The sequence below is a fragment of the Ctenopharyngodon idella genome, chromosome 10 (assembly GCF_019924925.1).
Source record: "Ctenopharyngodon idella isolate HZGC_01 chromosome 10, HZGC01, whole genome shotgun sequence".
Lineage (NCBI taxonomy): Eukaryota > Metazoa > Chordata > Actinopteri > Cypriniformes > Xenocyprididae > Ctenopharyngodon > Ctenopharyngodon idella.
This window is the reverse complement of record NC_067229.1, coordinates 23,172,162-23,190,574: the sequence shown is the minus strand read 5'-3', so window position 1 is coordinate 23,190,574 and position 18,413 is coordinate 23,172,162. Positions and strand designations below refer to the sequence as shown.

General features: G+C 35.6%; 1 protein-coding gene across 2 annotated transcripts in view; it reads right to left on the bottom strand.

The window, feature by feature from the left end:
* arhgef3 (Rho guanine nucleotide exchange factor (GEF) 3) overlaps positions 1-18,413 on the bottom strand; it is a 102,136-nt gene that overhangs the window by 43,754 nt on the left and 39,969 nt on the right. For both annotated transcript variants that reach the window (XM_051908835.1, XM_051908836.1), the window contains exon 2: positions 6,449-6,515. In XM_051908835.1, coding sequence (XP_051764795.1) covers positions 6,449-6,515 — 67 coding nt within the window. The remainder of the gene's footprint in view (positions 1-6,448; positions 6,516-18,413) is intronic.

Below are 18,413 nucleotides of genomic sequence, written 5' to 3'. Positions count from 1 at the left end.
TCATAGCCACGTTGATAAAATTCAGATATGTATCCGATTAATGCATTTTCACATGAACTTTCAGTGAAGCTCAGTGAACTTTAGGCTACTCACAATGTCACATTCAGCTGTGTTGTGAACATAGTGTACTGTGAGTACTATTTCTACTGTCACACTACACAAAAACAAAAGCTGTGGTTGGTCCCTTTACACGTTGGTTTCTTCCTGTCTATACACAATTTTTGAGGTGCACTCACACAGGCACGGTGATTAAATCACTGGAGGTTGCCAAATCACAGTACTGTTTCTTGGTTTGGTAGTAGATGTTCCTACTCGACTGCTATATAACTATCATTAGAGCGGATCAGGTTTGCCTCAAATCAAAAAAGATGCGATGTCTTCTGGATTTTTAGATTTGTTTTCACTTTTTACTGCTTGATGTTTTTCGACATGCAAGACAAGCCAATTTTATTTGTATGGCACTTTTCACAATATACATTGTATCCAAGCAGCTTTAAAGAAATTCATACTGTGTTTATATATAAGCATATTTCAAAAGCAGACCTTCCACAGAGACAATTCTACTGTCTGTCACTGAAACTCTTCCTGTGGCATGACCAAACTCAACCTCAAATGTCCTTATCCTATCTGCTGCGAATGGCATTGTGAATCACCAGATCCCCCCGTCCAACCACATTTTAAACAAGGCATCCGAGGTATGGCACTTCAGTAGTTTTGTCGGATTCTTTAAGGATCCCTGGCGAAGAAGGATGTCTGAGTCACATCAGCTAATCACTGGGAAGCCTCAAGGTTCAGTGCTAGGTCCCTTCTTCTTCTCTACACAACCTCACTGGACACAATCATAAAGGCACACAACTTCTCCTGTCACTGATACGCAGATTATACGTCTGTATGCAGCTTCTATCTCTTGTTCCAGCCTGACGACCCCACCGTCTCAGTGAGGCCTACGATCAATCAGTTTCAAAAATAAATACAAATTCTGTCCTAATTGAAAGAAAACAAGTTGACAAAAAGATTGAATCTAATATTTGGTGATAAAATAGCATAACAAGTGATTTAAGCTATTTTTCTGCAGGCCGGTCATTTTTGACCGGGAACACCACAAGTGTGACTTTGTGCCATTTTGTAATAAATGAAAACAAACTAAAACCATTTTTAAAAACAAATTTCCTGGTTAAACATTAAAGCACACACTAGTGTGATAAACAGTGCAATTTTTTTATTTCATATTTTATGTAAAATTGACAAAATTATCTACAAATAATGCTTTTTTTCACTCAAAAACTGAGGTACATAAGCTCAGATAAATAAGGCCTACGATCGATCAGTTCCAAAAATAAATATAAAACCTGTCCTAATTGAAAAAACAAGCTGACAAAAAGATTGAATACAATATTGGTGATAAGGTTGCATAACGAGAGATTTACAAGCAATTTTTTCCAGGCCGGTCATTTTTGACCAGGAACACTCCAACTTTTATAGGGTTTTCAACACAGCACAAGGGTTAATGTCACCAGGGCCGTGTTTCCCAAATCCATCATGAGTCTACAGTAGCTGATCGTAGAAATCATTGGTGGCAAGGGGCAAAGCTCACAAAGCTTTTGGGAAATGCAGTCAGAACAAACAGAATGGCTGAACTAGTCTACTGGCCAAATGAACACACAGAATAACAAACCGAACAGATGCGGTAGTCTTTACTGTTACCAGAGTTACTGCTGAGGATATTACCGACTGCGGCGAACGTTGCATTATTTAATAAATTATTTATTGGAGCAGTTATTTTCAGTCTGCGGACTTCACATTTCTTTTTTCATTAGTGTTTTTTTTGTTGTCCTGCACCTGAGCCCAGTTAAGTTTTTTTTTTTTTTTTTTTTTTTTTGGGGGGGGGGGGGGGGGGGATGTGCACATCTACTCGATAATTTTGATTCTTTCGTGATATTACCGACTGAACCATCAGAATTCATCTACAGTTAACAGAAATGTGACTGCCAACAGTTCAGAGCAGAACAACAGATTAAAGCCAACAACAATAAACCTAAAATAATATGACTAGAAACTACTCTACATGGGAGAGAGAAAGAGAGAGAGAGAGAGAGAGAGAGAAAGAGAGAGAGAGAGAGAGAGAGAGTAATAATGTAAACTAATAATGTAGAGGCTGCCAGAAGCCAGAATAAACTCTTTCAAAGGGCTGAATTAATGTAGGGGCATTAACAATTGCTTTGCAGGTTAAAAATGAGTCTGCAGGCCAGATTCTCATTATATTCTCATTGGAAAGTATTCCTTTGCAGACTCACCTACATATAAAATCAAACAGACTGATAATACTAATGGCCTTATAATCATGTAGTTATATGAATATGAAATTTCATCCTTACATTATATTAATATATCTTATAATTATATTAAAGTATGTTACATTATATAATAAAATTATTTAATAATACAATTTAATCTTAAATACATTTTATCATATACAGTGATTATGTTCACCTGTGAGGTTTCTCTGAATAATGCAGATATATGCGTATGTACAGCTGGCTCATGAGAGGTCTGTAATCTGGGTCTGTGTCACAGTCACTAGCACTAGCACTCCATTTCCCAGCATCCCTCCTGTTCCTCACTTGGCACATTCATTTGTCACCATGGACACTAATCATCTTAACAGCTGCACGTCATCAGTTAATTTCCCTTTGTGTATATAAGTTCCTGTTTCAGTTCTGTTCATTGTCCATTAACCGTCTTATTATGTTGTGTTGTTCCCTGCCTGCATGCCTTTTGGATTAAACTTGGATTTTTGTATTGAACTCTTCTTCTTCATCTTCCTTCGAGTACACAGCCTGACAGTCTGTATGAAAGGTGTTTATGGTGAGAACTGATGAGAATGGCACGCTTGGCATTGCTCGAGGATCAGAGTGCATCTTTAAACAGCTGCATGACTGACGAGAGTGACGTAAGTCTGTAAGGAAAGCGTGCACGGAAAGCCTTTATATGGACATGGTTTGGGTGTGCTTTATGCAAATTACTAACCTCATGCACACAGCCGCTCATTTAGAATACTCCAAAATTCACTAAAATAAGAACGAGGTTAAGAACAAATTCATGTGCGTAAGCACGTGTTGTGAATTAGGCAGAGATTTTTCGTGAGAAGTTCTCCTGTGCGTACAAATACGAAATAATCCACACAATTATTAGTGAATGAGACCCATTATTTGTAGCGCACCTCCCAATCCAATAAATCACAATAAGCTTTGTGCTTTGTCACTTTTAATATGAAACAAAGTCTCTGCTTTCAAATTCTGTCAACATTATTATTAAAATTAAACAAATAACATTTTGTCAGTCTTTACTATAGTGTGACAGATCGCCATAGCGCCTCAGTTCAAGCGGCAAATGAATTTGAGTAGAAACATAATTATGTCATTAAGAAGTTATTATTATAATGTTATTATTATAAAAACTTCCATATGTGCAATTTAAATGTTTGTATACAAATCAGTTGTTTAGTATTATAGTAATGTAGCAGCTGACATCATTTGATTTCTCTGTAATCATCAATTATATTGCTGTCTAATTTATGATTTTTCTTTCCTGCAGGCTTAATTGTATTAACAGACAGCATAGAGAAAATGAATTCAAGCTGTGACACTTCTAAACTCTAATCTGTAATCAGATGGCATTTATGAGTAATAAATGAAACTGATGTGTTAATGTGATCTAAGGTCTTTTATGAACATTTCATGTAGGTCACAATTGCAAGAACATTTTATGGTTTTATCTGAAGTGATATGGAGTCATAAACCCAACATTTCTTCATCACATTGGCAGAATTCACAGCACTTTTATAAAAAATAAATAAATAAAAATAATCTGAAATGATATAGCTCAGCCCTTGGACTATCTCACAACTGCCTACAGTATGTGGCAGATCAAGGGAAGGCCGACAGAGGCATTCTGAAAGGAGTGTGATTCCAAAACCATCAGACATCCAATGAACCTTGATATAGTGACATGATCAGAATTTATGTTATTTGTTGGCCAAGTTTTAGCAGTCTAACACAGTCAAACGCTAAAACATGTATTGAGGTAAAGCTTTCTACAACTATTATTGAAAAGCACAACACCACTGAAAAAGCCAGTATGAATTTTTCATGGAGGTTGGTTGATTTACGCTCTTTTGTGCTGGTTTGGTGCTGGAGTTGATCAACATTTACTCACAATGCATGAACTTTCGGATAAAGCTTTTTTTACACTGGAAGTTTTGCTGGTTAAGAAGGTAAGTTAATGTTTTCATAAGGGAAATGAGGAAATTTAGTTATCTTTGTGATTTGTTTCTTTCATCCTGTCATATGCTAGAGGTACACATTTGTTTCACCAGGTTATCATTGGTACATTTGGTTGGTGGAGTGACTTTACTAATTCCATATCTACACAAGAAGACATTATTAAGAAAGAGAAAAGGAGATATTCTGCCACCTCACAGATTAACATATAATGTTATTATTTAATTTTATAATGTAGTTTTATGATGTTATTAACATAATGTTATTATTAATTAATTTATTATTAGTTTTAGGGGTAATATTTGCATCCTGAAATTAATTTCATTTTAGTTTTTTAAATTTATGTGGCCATATAAAAACACTTTAGGTAAAAGGGATAGTTCACCAAAAAAATAAAAAATCTGTCATTACAGTTTTTTTTTAATTGCTTTGGTGCAATTTTCACAAGCAACTGGTAAATTTTCAAAACTCTTAGTACTAATATCACAACAGATCATCAAAAGTGCACTTTTTTCCAAACATTTCAGCGTATTTTCAATTGTGTTAGTACAATACACAAAATCAGAAAGTGTCCTTTTCACTACACAAAATAAGTGTTTCATCTATATAAATGTTTCATTCACAGGAACTGCCTTTCATAATGCCTTCATCTGTAAAGGTTGACTACAGTAATATATTCAGTCATATGGTACAGTAAGAACATTTACTGTACTGGCAGCAAACTCTGTTCTACACAAAACCTCATGACTGTATCATACTTCATCACACCTTTTGATAACACTGAATAGATACTATTTCAAATATTATGGATTTTATGTCAATTATGTAATTCAGGTAATGTAAGTGTATTTTCTAATGCGGCATCTGTAGCCTGTTTAACTGTAATTATTTCAGCAACAAGGGTGATTTGAAACATGTATCTTGCATTGTTTGCTATTGAATGAACTGACTGTTAAAAGTACTAAACTGAAAGAAGAACATACTGTTGTGTTTCGGTGATTAAACCAAATGTTCTCATTACATATCACAATGATCTTGTATTTTGAAACAGTGATTATGTAGAATGGAAATATGTTCAACTAGAATGAAAGCGTGAGAACAGGTTTTGAAAGAATGACTAGCTGTGTTTTATAAGTGTGATCAGTTTGGAGTTTTGTACTAAGAGTTTTGAAAATATACACCCCTTACTTGTGAAAATAACACCAAAGTAAAAAACAAACAAAAAAAAAACAAAAAAAACTTGCATATTTCTTTCCATATACAAAAGAGGATATTTACAAAAAATTAAACAAGTTGGCCCATTGACTTTCATTGTAAAAAAAACCAAACAAACCCTGAGGCAATCAGTTATCTCAATTTTTTAAGTTAACAAACTCCAAGATTAAATTAGAACTTAAAATTATGATTTTGTACTACACAAACATGCTAATTGCAACTTAATTAAAATCTTGACTAAGCTAACTCATACAATTTGATTGCATAAATATCACATTAACTCAAATCTTGCTAGCTAACACTAGCACACTGACATGTGCTAATATAATTAGCAAAGAGACTATCACTATACATTTGCATGTATGCAACATGCCATTATATACAGTCTTCAAATTTAGCTGTCCATCCTCAACCTAACCACAGACATACTGTTCACCAAAATGGTATCCTGTAAAACTGCAAAATACAGAACCCCCAAAATGGCAACATAACAGAAGATCAAACACTAACACATCTCTCACTATATTAATCTTGTGTAAAAACACAAAATAGCACTTAATTTCAACATGTATTCTCCTTATGCAGTCTGACACAAAGCATTCTGGGAACTAGAACTCTGCTGCACTCATTCAGTTTAATATAATCAGTTACTGAGCTCACTAAACTTTTTTATTTTAAGTACAATGAACTTTCAGTAATATTTGAGTGAAATAAACTCATTTCACTTGGTTTATGTCAGTGAACAGTGTAGGGTACACGTGCACTAATAAACTGTTTTTCAAACCTGGCCATGGTGTATGGCCAACAGTACACATTTTGAAAATGATTTTGGACCATTTGGGGAACACTGCATTATGCTATGTTCAAGAATGCTGCAAATCCATTGATTTCAAAAAGACTTCAAAAAATGCTCTTCCTGTGAATGGACCACAACAATAGCATTCTGAACTCACCCCTCTGAAGAGCCACTTCTCTGATGTAGGGAGGAGAGAAAATGACTCCTTCCTCTGCAACATCGCCCTGGTGGGATAAAACAAGATAAAGACATCAGAAACAGGCTCAAAGAGTGTCAGTAATTTAAATTGCAGCAGCAGAGACCAACACAGGCTAGCACAGATAGCCACTGACACATTCTAAAGGTGCAGTCACATTTACTGTTTTTTTGGAGAATTTTCACGGGAGAAATCCATTCATTTCGATAGAGTGCTGCAGGGATTTTTAGGCCAAACCCAGAAACGAGATGGCACTTAGCTATCTAAAAAAACGTTTTTAAACAAAGATTGTGTAACGACTGAGACAAATCAGACACAATTATTTGTTACATTTAACAAGTAATGTTTAAAACTCACTCTGGAGTCTGTAGACCCATCCCCCGAGAGGACCAACTGGGGCAAGGGCCTCAGAACATGGACACCATCTGATAAGGTGGTTTATTGCCCTCCCAGCTATGTGGAAGAACAATAACCATAGAAAAACCCATAGCCGTCAAAACAGACTTTCCTGCATTAATTTATAGATGAATTGATCTATAAATGAACATGCATCCCAAGACATTGTTTATGATTATGACTGTTTTGTCTTTTGGATGGCATTTTTCTTTTATGCATATTTTATGATAAGAACCAATGGTTAACGTATCCTCACCTACACCAAGTTTGGAGTCTACTAGTTTGTATTTTGAAGATTTAAATGATCATGTATATGATATATTGATACCTGTGCAACATAGCAGTTAGAGCTGCACGATTCTGGATAAAATGAGAATCACGATTTTTTGGTTTCAAATAGAGATCGCGATTCTCGATAGACATCTAAACAAAAAAAACATCTAATTTACTAGAGGTTCTGACAAAATATGAATTGATGGACTCTAATTGCCGGAAAAATTAATTAATTTGAACGAATTATTTAAAAAAAATACTTTTAAATATATGAATGACTCATTAATAAATACTTGTTTCATTACTGGATGAATCAGGGTTTAACGAATCTTTTTGAATGAATGATTCAATGACAAAGTCACTTGTTGCCACCTAGTGGCGTAACGAGGTAATACAACAGTTATTTGAAGCGCCACGTTAGTTTCGATTTGCTCTATATTGATCGCTATCTGATGTCCAGTGTTTATATCCTAACTGTAAACTTTTATCTTAGTACTTCTGTGATAATTTGAATATTTGGCAGCTATTTCGGGCATCCAAGACCAAGTCCTATATCTATTTGAATGGGGGAATCCTGAAATCTCAAAAACTGCTTGGCAAACTCACAATTAAATAACATATTTCAAATCAGCAACAAAATCTGGCATGAAGTGTCCCATAAATGTTGCTTCTTATGCTCAAATAACATTAAAAAAGCTTATTTTTCAGGCTAGACGAGCCAATGGCCATGTGCAGTTCTAATCGCTAGTCTCGGGTTTCTATGGGAACCGGAGCTTCTAACAGCAGCTGCAGTGATGCAATGACTTTATCAATCAGCGATTGGCTCTTTTACTTAGAAGGCGTGACGTATTCCGTATTGCGCGTTGCAATTTCTCCCATTCATAACTAATAGGAGTTAAGCGTTTTTCTATATAGTCTTTGAAATAACTACTGTGTGGTTAAAAACTGGTCATTTTAGTTTTTAAATTTTTAAAAATCTCTGGTTCAGCGGCAGCACAAACACAGATGAGAATGTTCAGGTAGGATTTTTGTCAAAGGTTTAATAGACACGGGCGAATTATTGTCATCAATAAATAAGATCGCGTGGGTGTGAATCGAGATCGCAATCTTTTTACGATTAATAGTGCAGCTCTAATGCAAATGCTCTGCTAGAAACACAAAGGCTCGTAAAAGCCCCCATAGAGGAGTTTTGCCGCTCGGAAATCGTACCCATCTCATTGCATCTCAATGAGCCTCTGTGCCTGCTCTGCACCCCATCCATGTGCTCATCTAGAGGAAAGAAAACTCGTTCCCCACTCTTTCCCCAATCAAACTAACCAGGCAAGTTTGTCATCGGTCCTTCCTTCAACACAGAAGACATCGATTGCAACTTCAGCACCATCGGACTGAACCCTCAGGACTTTCTACTGCAGTATGTTTGGACGCTCTTCAAAAAGCTGAGGCCTAATGCAAGTATCGTACCATATACTAAATTGCTGCTAGTTAGTTAAAGTTGTGAACCTCCTTTGTTAACAAAGGAGCTTTGTAATGAATACTGATGTTTCTTGGGTGAAAAAACTTCCCCATGCAGATTTCACTTGTGTTCAAATTGTTCACGCAAATTCGCTGCCTCTGACCAACAGAAAATGACTTGGTTTGAAAATGTCATTGCTGCAATATTTATAATGAACAATGGACATTTTTTGCCTGTGTACTTTTGCAGAATTTTCATTAAAGTGACTGCACCTTAAGGGGCCGGTTCACACAGAATGCATTTTTCCTTCTACTGTGCTGCTTTTCCATTGTTTTTTCTATGTAAACATGTGCTAGATGAACACGTTTGACCATTGTGCTTGTGTCTTTTGCAGCATCTAGCATGTGACATGGCATTCTAAATAAGCAGCGTTCAGGTTAAAAAAAGTTCCATTTTTAAAAAAGCATCTCTAGACCTTACGTTGTTTCATTCAACTGCCCTGCATCTCGCATTTTTAACTGCAAAAAGGCATTCTGTGTGAATGGCCCCTAAGGCAGGTAAAGATACATGACTGATCAGCTGCTGAAAGATGGAAAACCAAAGTGGTTTTCCAGCAAGACACATTAGACAACCAATACTGCCCCCCCCCGCCCCCCCCCCAAAAAAAAGAAAAGAAAGGTGACAAGTGTTTCACTTGGATGGAACCATTTTCATTCACTGCAGTTTTGTAAACAAACAGACAGACAGGTCTGTCTCAGGGCACCAGTCTTCAAGAGTCTCTATGTGGCAGGACAGGGTGAATGACCTTTTCCTGACCCAGAACCTCAAGTAATGCATTTTTGTCCTGCTGGTTATTGTGACAAGCTGCTGAGAAACAATTTTTTTTTTTTTTTTTTTTTTTACTCTCGGTTCTCCAAATATTTGAGCTCACAGCATTCATTCTTGTTGTCACACAAATGTGACATTTTAAAATTGATAGAATGCTTAACTAAAGTCACCATGAAATCAAAACTGACAATTCTTATTTTTTTATGGAATGTTGCAGTGTGTAATGTGTATATTCTGTTTTGTTTTGGTTCTGTGCTGTTTCTGTTTACCTGTATTCCTTGTTAGATGGCCTAGATTCCTTTTGTGTGCCAGTTAATCACTAATTAAGTTCACCTGTTGTTCATTTAGTTCCCTCATTTGCCTATGTGTATTTATAGCCCTCAGTTTGTTCAGTTCTTTGTCTTGCGTTGTTTATGCTGCCACATTTTTTGCCTGTGATCTCCTTCGTTGTGGATAGTCTTCTTTGTTTTTTGTTATTAAAAAGTGCTGCAATTAGATCCTTCTCCTCCTTTTGCCTGACCAAACCATGACGGTGTTTATTATAATTTATCTGTGCACATCATTATTGTTTTAAATTCATGATCCTCGTAATCTTGAATCAAAACTTCCCCTACCTCTTGGCAGCGATATCTCTTCTCTGATGATGAGGGCGAGGCAACCTGTAACTCACATGAGATCCACCAATAGCAAACCACGACCATCAAATAAATTTCCCATGGAGAAAGTCAAGCCCCGTCCTACATTTGTTCTTGATCAGATATACGTCATAATAGGGAAGAAAAGACTATCGCAACTTCCATTTCATGCTGACTTTAAGAAAATAAGCATTTAACAATAAATGATAGACTGATATATCAGCCAGGTCAATTTAATAGCCAGTATTTGGCCAATTTAGGAATAAATGATCAATAACTGTGGATAATTAGCTTTTTAACAAAAACATTAGCTTAGTGTAGTTGGTTTATACCCTACGTTTAGCTTTTTACTTCTGCAGTTCTATTTAGGCATCAAAATCCATGCAACATAGCTGACATGGAAGCAGACAAAGATGTTGGTGAAGAGAACCCAAGTGCAGATTATTTACAGTGTCCAAAGATCCAAAAACATGAAAAAAGTATAAACAAAATCCAAAACTTGACTAAGAACAGACATGGCACATGGAAACATGGAATGACATACATACTTCAGTACTCAACAACTAGACAAGGGCTACATTCCACTCCAAATTTTTATTCCCTTCACTCGCTAACTTCCCTCCGTCTCGTGGACTCGAATGTGCGTCATTGCTTACGTTGCACGAGTGCCCACTACTGGCGGAACTCGTGCATAAGGTTTAAATAAAACCCACTAAGCCCTTGATCACTTGGAATTCACTATGAAGCTGATTTATTATTTAAACCCATTTTGTACTAATGAATTTGTTTTATGCACCATTCTATATGCTTATAAGTTGTTGGAGAAAAAATATAAAATCCTATTGGTATATGAGCTGTTGGAGAAAAATAAAATTACACAAATGAAACAATATATCAATAGTATAAACTTTGACTGTGAACATAAGGTAGCTACAAGTATTATGCAATTGAATCTCAACATAATATCTTATACACTATTATGTGATTAATTCTCAAAATAATATATCATACACTTCAGTTAAGCACGATCTGCTGTGATGTCACAATCAAGTTGAATTGTGGGATATAGAGCTGCTTGAAGTGTCAAAATCGAGGGGTCTGTCCATATAAACTTCCCTCGTCCACTTCACGAATTGGAACTCACTTAAAAATGGGGGGAGGGATTCCCCGAGGAGAAGTGCGCGAGTGCCTGTCTAAAATTGGAGTGGAACGCAGCCAAGGCACACAAGAGGGCTTAAATACATGATTCAGGGGAACACATAACTATGACAACCAATGGGAACATGACACATGAAACAAAGAAACCAATGAAAACAAGACACATGAAACAAGGGAACCAATCAGAACATGACGCATGAACAGGGAATCACATGACATGTCCAGGAACTAAGACTGTGATAATTACAAAATAAAAGACATGAAAACAAACCAATGTGACAATCCATAAAATTTGTGTTAATTTTGAAGATTATCACAATTGAAAAAACGTTTAAGAATCATAAATTACACCGATCAGGCATAACATTATGACCTCTGACAGGTGAAGTGAATAGGCTTGTTCGACTCCATGCAGCGCCACAAAGATCGGCTGCCGCCTGACAAAAGCAATGCATTCTGGTTAGAAAATCTGTCCAACTTTGATTGGTGCTGCAGCTGCCTTATGATCACATGTGCCATCAAAGTACCGTGAGAGCAAAACGAGACCAGCCACCTAGGTCAGGCGCTGCAGTTGCTCAAAATTGGCTGCGAAAGCCTTGATGACGACACACTTTATTCTCATTGGTCAGATTCTGTGATGACAAGGATGACGTGTGTTGCATGTTTTTTCTTAGACAAGTTTCTGTATTTAACCAATCTTCTTATATTCAAAACATGGGAATTTCAATCGCATCCACTTCTTCAGCTACAATCAATGCAAAAATCGTGTGGTCTGCCATAAATTACGTTGGTTCAGCACACTACGGAAAGCACGAAGTGGGGGTTAGCTTTTCAACAAAAACATTAGTTCAATTAATAAACAAGTGGATAGTACAAAATATATTTTGTTCCCCAGCTGTTTTGAGTAAATTGTTTCACTGTTTAAAATAATAGTGGTCTTGAACTTTATACTGACACTAATCGTGTGAATTCACCATCATCACACAAAAGCTTGTAGAAAAGCTTCATAGCATGGCCTGTACCATGAAGCCAGTTTAGCTGGCTAGCCAGGTAAGTTTTAGTTTAGTTTGCACCAATCCTGTGTTTTAGGTACCATGAAAGTGACTTGGCTTTTAGCTGTGTTAATCGCCATAGTAACTTATGCTGCACTGCTGCTCTGGGGCAGGTTTTGTTCTGGGTCAGAGATCTCAAACCGAAATTGGACCAATCAGATGTAAGCAAAGTGACACATGTCTGACGCAATAAAGTCACTCCCCCAGTTTCTCTTGCTCAAAATTAAAGGTCACTATATAGGAAAATATTTAACAACAAAATTGACTGGCTTTAATGATAATTACTTATTATAATTATTTTAAATGGTTTATATTTGAATTATATAATTATTATACCCATAATCCATTACAAACAGCAATTTTAGTTTAACAATTATTATTAAGCATTTAGTTTAAATGAATATTAATATATACAGATAATGTGTCATATAAATAAGCTGTAGAAACAATGGATAATGCTTTTAAAAATGACATGTTTGAGTGTCTGTATATTATTGTCACATTTCCGCCCACTGCTGCTTCTTTCCACTCCCCACCAGAGGTCTCCATTTCAACATTAAGGCTTTTTCATTGCACACGCGCAGTCACTTCACTCTGGACTACATTTCCCACAATCCCTCAGCTAGGCACTGATCACACTCACACCTGTTTCCCATCAGGTTCCCTTTATAAGCTGCACTCCTTCACACACACTTTGCTGAGTATTGTTTAGCCTTGTTTTTGACCTTGTCTCCGTGTGCCTTGCCTGTGTTTTTGACCCTGGACTGTTTTCCTAGTTTTATGATCATTTGCTGCCTGTTTTGACCTCTGCCTGTGTTTTGGATTACTCTTTTGTCTTGCCCTCTATATACCTGGGGCCTGTACCATGATGGTAGTTGAACAAACTCAGGGTTATAGGATTAGTTTCAAGTTGACAAAACCAAACCACTCCAATCTGGCTTTGTTGGTACCATGATGCTGATCATCAACTTTCTCTGTCAACTCAGGCTTTGATCCTGAGTTTGTGGAGCACGTGCACATCAGTGGCAGACAGCCAATCACATGCCTTGCAACAGAAAGAAACTGTGATTTACTTCTCGCGAGAGAGTCAACGCGATTCAAAACTCTTTTGCTTAAGAAAATGAAGAATTTAAACGCATTTACACTAAAGAAGAAACTTGTCCATGAAAAAGGACAAATAAAAGAAATTATCTTGCTCTATCAGAGCAAGTGAAAATTGTTAAGTGTTTATATAGTTTATTATATACAGCAATGGAGACTCAAACATGTAAGGTTATGTAGTCATTTTTAAAGAGTTATCTGTTGATTCTACAGCTTACATATGATCTGTATATATTAATATTTATTTAAAATAAATGCTTAACTGTTAAACTAAAATTGCTTGTGTGAAATGGATTAATAATAATATAGATCATATAATAATTATTTTAATCATATATAAATCATAAAATAATTCTATAAATCATTAAAGCAAGACAATTTCATCGTTAAATATTTTTTTTTACTATATAGTGACCTTTAATTTGGAGGAAGAGAAACTGGGGGAGGGACTTTATTGCGTTGGATGTGTCAGTGTCACTTTGCTCACATCTGATTTTTCCAATTTCGGTTTGAGATCTCTTACCCAGAACATAACCTGCCCCGGAGCAGGTTAGCTGTGGAGCGTAAGTTACTATGGTGATGAACACCGCTAAAAGTCAAGTCACTTTCATGGTACCTAAAACCCAGGATTGGCACAAACTAATCTGAAACTTAACTGGCTAGCCAACTAGCCAGCCAATGTTTGTCAAAAGAGTTTTGAATCGTGCTGACTCTCTTGCAAGAAGTGAATCACATTTTATCTCTGTTTCAAGGCATGTGATTGGCTGTTCGCTACTGATGTCACACATTCATGTGCACGTGCTCCATGAACTCAGGATCAAAGCCTGAGTTGACAAAGAAAGTTTATGATCAGTGTCATAGTACCAACAAAGCTGGATTGGAGTGGTTTGGTTTTGTCAACTCTAAACTAATCCTGTAAAACTCACAAGTAAAAAATTATTAAATTTTTGGTTTTCCTGGTCTCCTGCTACAAAACTATTTTTACAAGCAGAAAGGTCCAACATGGAGCAGTTTTTCTGCTTTGGCAGCAGTTTTGTGATTAAATTCTCCTTCTCTTGGCTCACATGCCCTGCTCTGGCATTTACCTCCTCAATTTATCATCATTTAAAGATGCCTCCCACTGCGATGGGCACATTATCCCACTTCCTGACTGATCCTTGAGTTCATTTATTCAAGCCACTGCTTTAGCAGCACAATTGCTTCATCCAGACATTCAAGCTGAGGTAAATCTCACACACATATCTGCCACATAGAATGATCTTCAGCCCAGTATAGTCCCTCCCATAAAGGGATGGATTTTTTTTTTTTTTTTTTACATTTAACAAAGTGAGCCAATGGAGACTTAAGTTTATGGTGAAGCTACACTTGCTATTAAAGTTTACAGAAATTCCAATTATTGGAAGGTAAAAAAGGATACAAGAATACTTTTTGTGCGCAAAAGCAAAACAAAAATAACGACTTTATTCAACAATTTGAACCATTGTCATACGTAGTGAACTCAGTGCAGGCTTCCTTGTTTACGTCCAAACTCAGTATTGGCCGAAGCTTAACACGTGAGCAGCACGACGCATGTGTGTGATGCTGACACAGTATCCGGCCAATAATGAGCCGGCATTCGGACGTAAACAAGGAAGCCTGCACTGAGTTCACTGCGTATGACAACGGTTCAAACTGTCCAATAAAGCCGTTATTTTTGTTTTGTTATTGAACACAAAAAGTATTCTCGTCACTTCATAACATTAAGGTTGAATCACTGTAGTCACATTGACTATTTTAACTACCTTTCTGGACGTCAAAAAGTGCAATGACATTGCTGCCTATGTGTGGATCAGATACCCTCGGATTTCATTAAAAATATCTTAATTTGTGTTCTGAAGATGAACGAAGGTCTTACGGGTGTGGAATGACATGAGGGTGAGTACTTAATAACAGAAATGTAATTTTTGGGTGAACTAACCCTTTAATGTTATGAAGCGACGAGAATACTTTTTGTGCGCAAAACCAAAACAAAAATAACAACTTTATTCAACAATTTCTTCTCTCCCCTGCCATTCTCCTACACAGTTTACATGGTATAGACAGCGAAGGCTTCCGGGTTCTATGTCAGCAAGCCGACTCAGCATTGGCCGACGCTGAACACGTGAACAGCACAATGCATGGATGTGATGTTGACGCAGGAGCAGGCCAATACTGAGCCGGCGTTCTGACGTAGAACCCAGATAGTCGACGTTTCTTTCAAATATTTTGATTGAAATTTATTATTATTATTATTACAATTATTAAGTATATCTTAAAAATGTAATTTGTTCTAATAAATTCTAATATATTTTCATGAAATAATCTTAAACAATAAATGTAAATTTTAGACAAAATGAATTGCTGGATTTTTTGGGATTTATTTTGGCATGCCCAACTCAAACAATCACTTAAGTGATATTCAGAGGTTTTATCAAATTAATGTATTATTATTATGATTTGGAGAGTGGAAACTAAAGCGATCATGAACAGATCACTGTAACACATGACCTCTCACTGCTTATTTACAAGCTTACCTTTATATATGGATCAAAGTTTCAGATCTTAAAGGTTTGTGTTTGTCTGTGGTCTTATTTGATATGTGGTCTTATTGTGTTTGTCTGTGGTCTTATTTGATATGTGGTCTTATTGTGTTTGTCTGTGGTCTTATTCTTATTTAATATCAGGACTTACTGTTCAATATCTTTAGCTTAAATCAAGACATTAGGCACCTAAACTCAGATTTTTATTCCCATGGTTCTCTGAGCTCAATGACTGATGCTAAAAAGGCCCTGAACAGTCAGCAGCTAATAACATGATATTGATAAGTCACACTGTTTTAGAAAGCTGACACACGCACACACGCACACCCAGCAAACCTGGTTTGCTCAATACTGATATACTATAAATATGGTACTGTAATCAAATCCACCCACAATAACCACCTCATGGAAACTTGCCAATGTAAGTCTGAGTCTAAAAAGCATGATGTAGTTTGGGGTTTGTAGAAGCAGACAGGATGAACCTGCTGCAGATATGCACATAATTTGATTTCCTTAAGCAAAGACGCACAGCAGGTCTAATTATAAGCCTTTGACTCATTAACTGTGTAAGATCATGTTTCACAAGTTGGTTACAATTAACAAAAATGAGACGTATAGGCAAACGGACCGCATTTCACTATGGACTACAATTATTTTTATCAAAATGTATAGAATTTTTGGTAACACTTTCTATGAAGCCTGTATTTTTAATGCATTATAAGGGTATTCTTAATGCATTATAATGCAATACATTATAAACAGCTTGTTGCATCAACTGATAAATAATCATAACAGTAGTTATAGTACATTATAATACTTAACTATTTGTGGGTGTAACTTTTAAGAGTATGATGCATTATAACACCAGATGAACCCTGAATTTATAATGCATCATAAGGGTATTCTTATAATGCACACATAATGCCTTATTAAAAAAAAAAATTATAATGTATTGTATCATCTCATGAATAATCATAACAACAGTAATAATACTTACCTATTTGTAGTTGTAACTATTAAGAATATGATGATTTATAACACAAAATGAACATAATTGAATCGACTTGAGTAATAATGAATTATATATCCCATTAATATTTTAAATTTCCCATGTCTCATATCTTGACATTGTTTACTGAAAATCTGCATAGTATCATACTACATCTTATGAGTGGAAATTTACTGCTTATGGTGACAAAAACAAAGTCTTCTTATAAACATCTAAAAAGCTTTATAATGTAACCCTTTAAAATGTCTTTGTCTGCTTTAAGTAAAGTAAGAAAAGTTAGGTATTCTTATAAACATCCATAAGATATCATGAATGCTTTTAACTTTTTTTATTGCGATACTTAGAAAATAATGTTATGTAAAATCAACAAAACAATACTGCACATACACTTACTTGAGTTATAACACTTCTAAATATCAATCGTTTTACATAAAGTGTTGTTCTACCACACATACATTTACTTTCACTAATTATTTACATATTGTTAAAATGTACACTACTTACGAATGAACACCTTTACAGATGTACAAATGTGTAGACATTTTTATTTATGAATATTAAAATCGTAAACATCAAAAAATCCCCCGCGCGCTATGGCAGTGATATCAAATGCTCATCTCGTCTGCTTCATCACAGATTGCGACAAGCCGTGATTTGGGGGTTTGAATGAGAAATGCGTGCCTTCACCGAGTGGTTGGAAATAAGATTTTCATCGATTAATAACTTAAATTCTGCTCTGTACCTTATACAAAACTATTATATACGCCCAGAGAGGACTGCGACTGCAACACATCGTCATTTGAACTACTTTTGACATTTTTGTAATAAATGATTTATAATGATTACATTTGTCTGTCTAATATGCTAAATGTAAATATGCTAATATTTAAATGCTATATTGTTTCTAAAATTGTCATTTTGCTACACATTTCTGTCCATTACATTGTATTCTAGAAAAATGATTCAGGTTTGGGTAGGGTTTAGGGATCTAAAATATGTCTATAACATTAAATGGTAAAAGGAAAAATTATTCAGCTGACTTTATGATATGAAAGATTCATAAACATTTTAGGTAAAATGTAATAATACGTTCAAATGTTGTCAACACATCCATTTTGTACGTTACAGCATCTATCCAAACGAACAAAAAAAAGTATGTTTTGTGTTTTCCACACAACTTTGATTTTACATTAAGGGAAATGTCTTATAACCCATTCATTATATCTTATGGATGTTTATAAGAATTACCTAACTTTTGTTACTTTACTTAAAGCAGGCAACTTATAAATATTATTACAAGACTACTTATAAATATTTTTACCACATTATAATGCTTTTTAGATGTTTATAAGAAGTCACTTTAAACAGTAAAAGACCAATCATAAGATATAAGTATTATACTCCGCAGATCTTAAGTAAACAATGCCAAGATGAGACTTGGGAAAGTAAAATATCAAAACTAT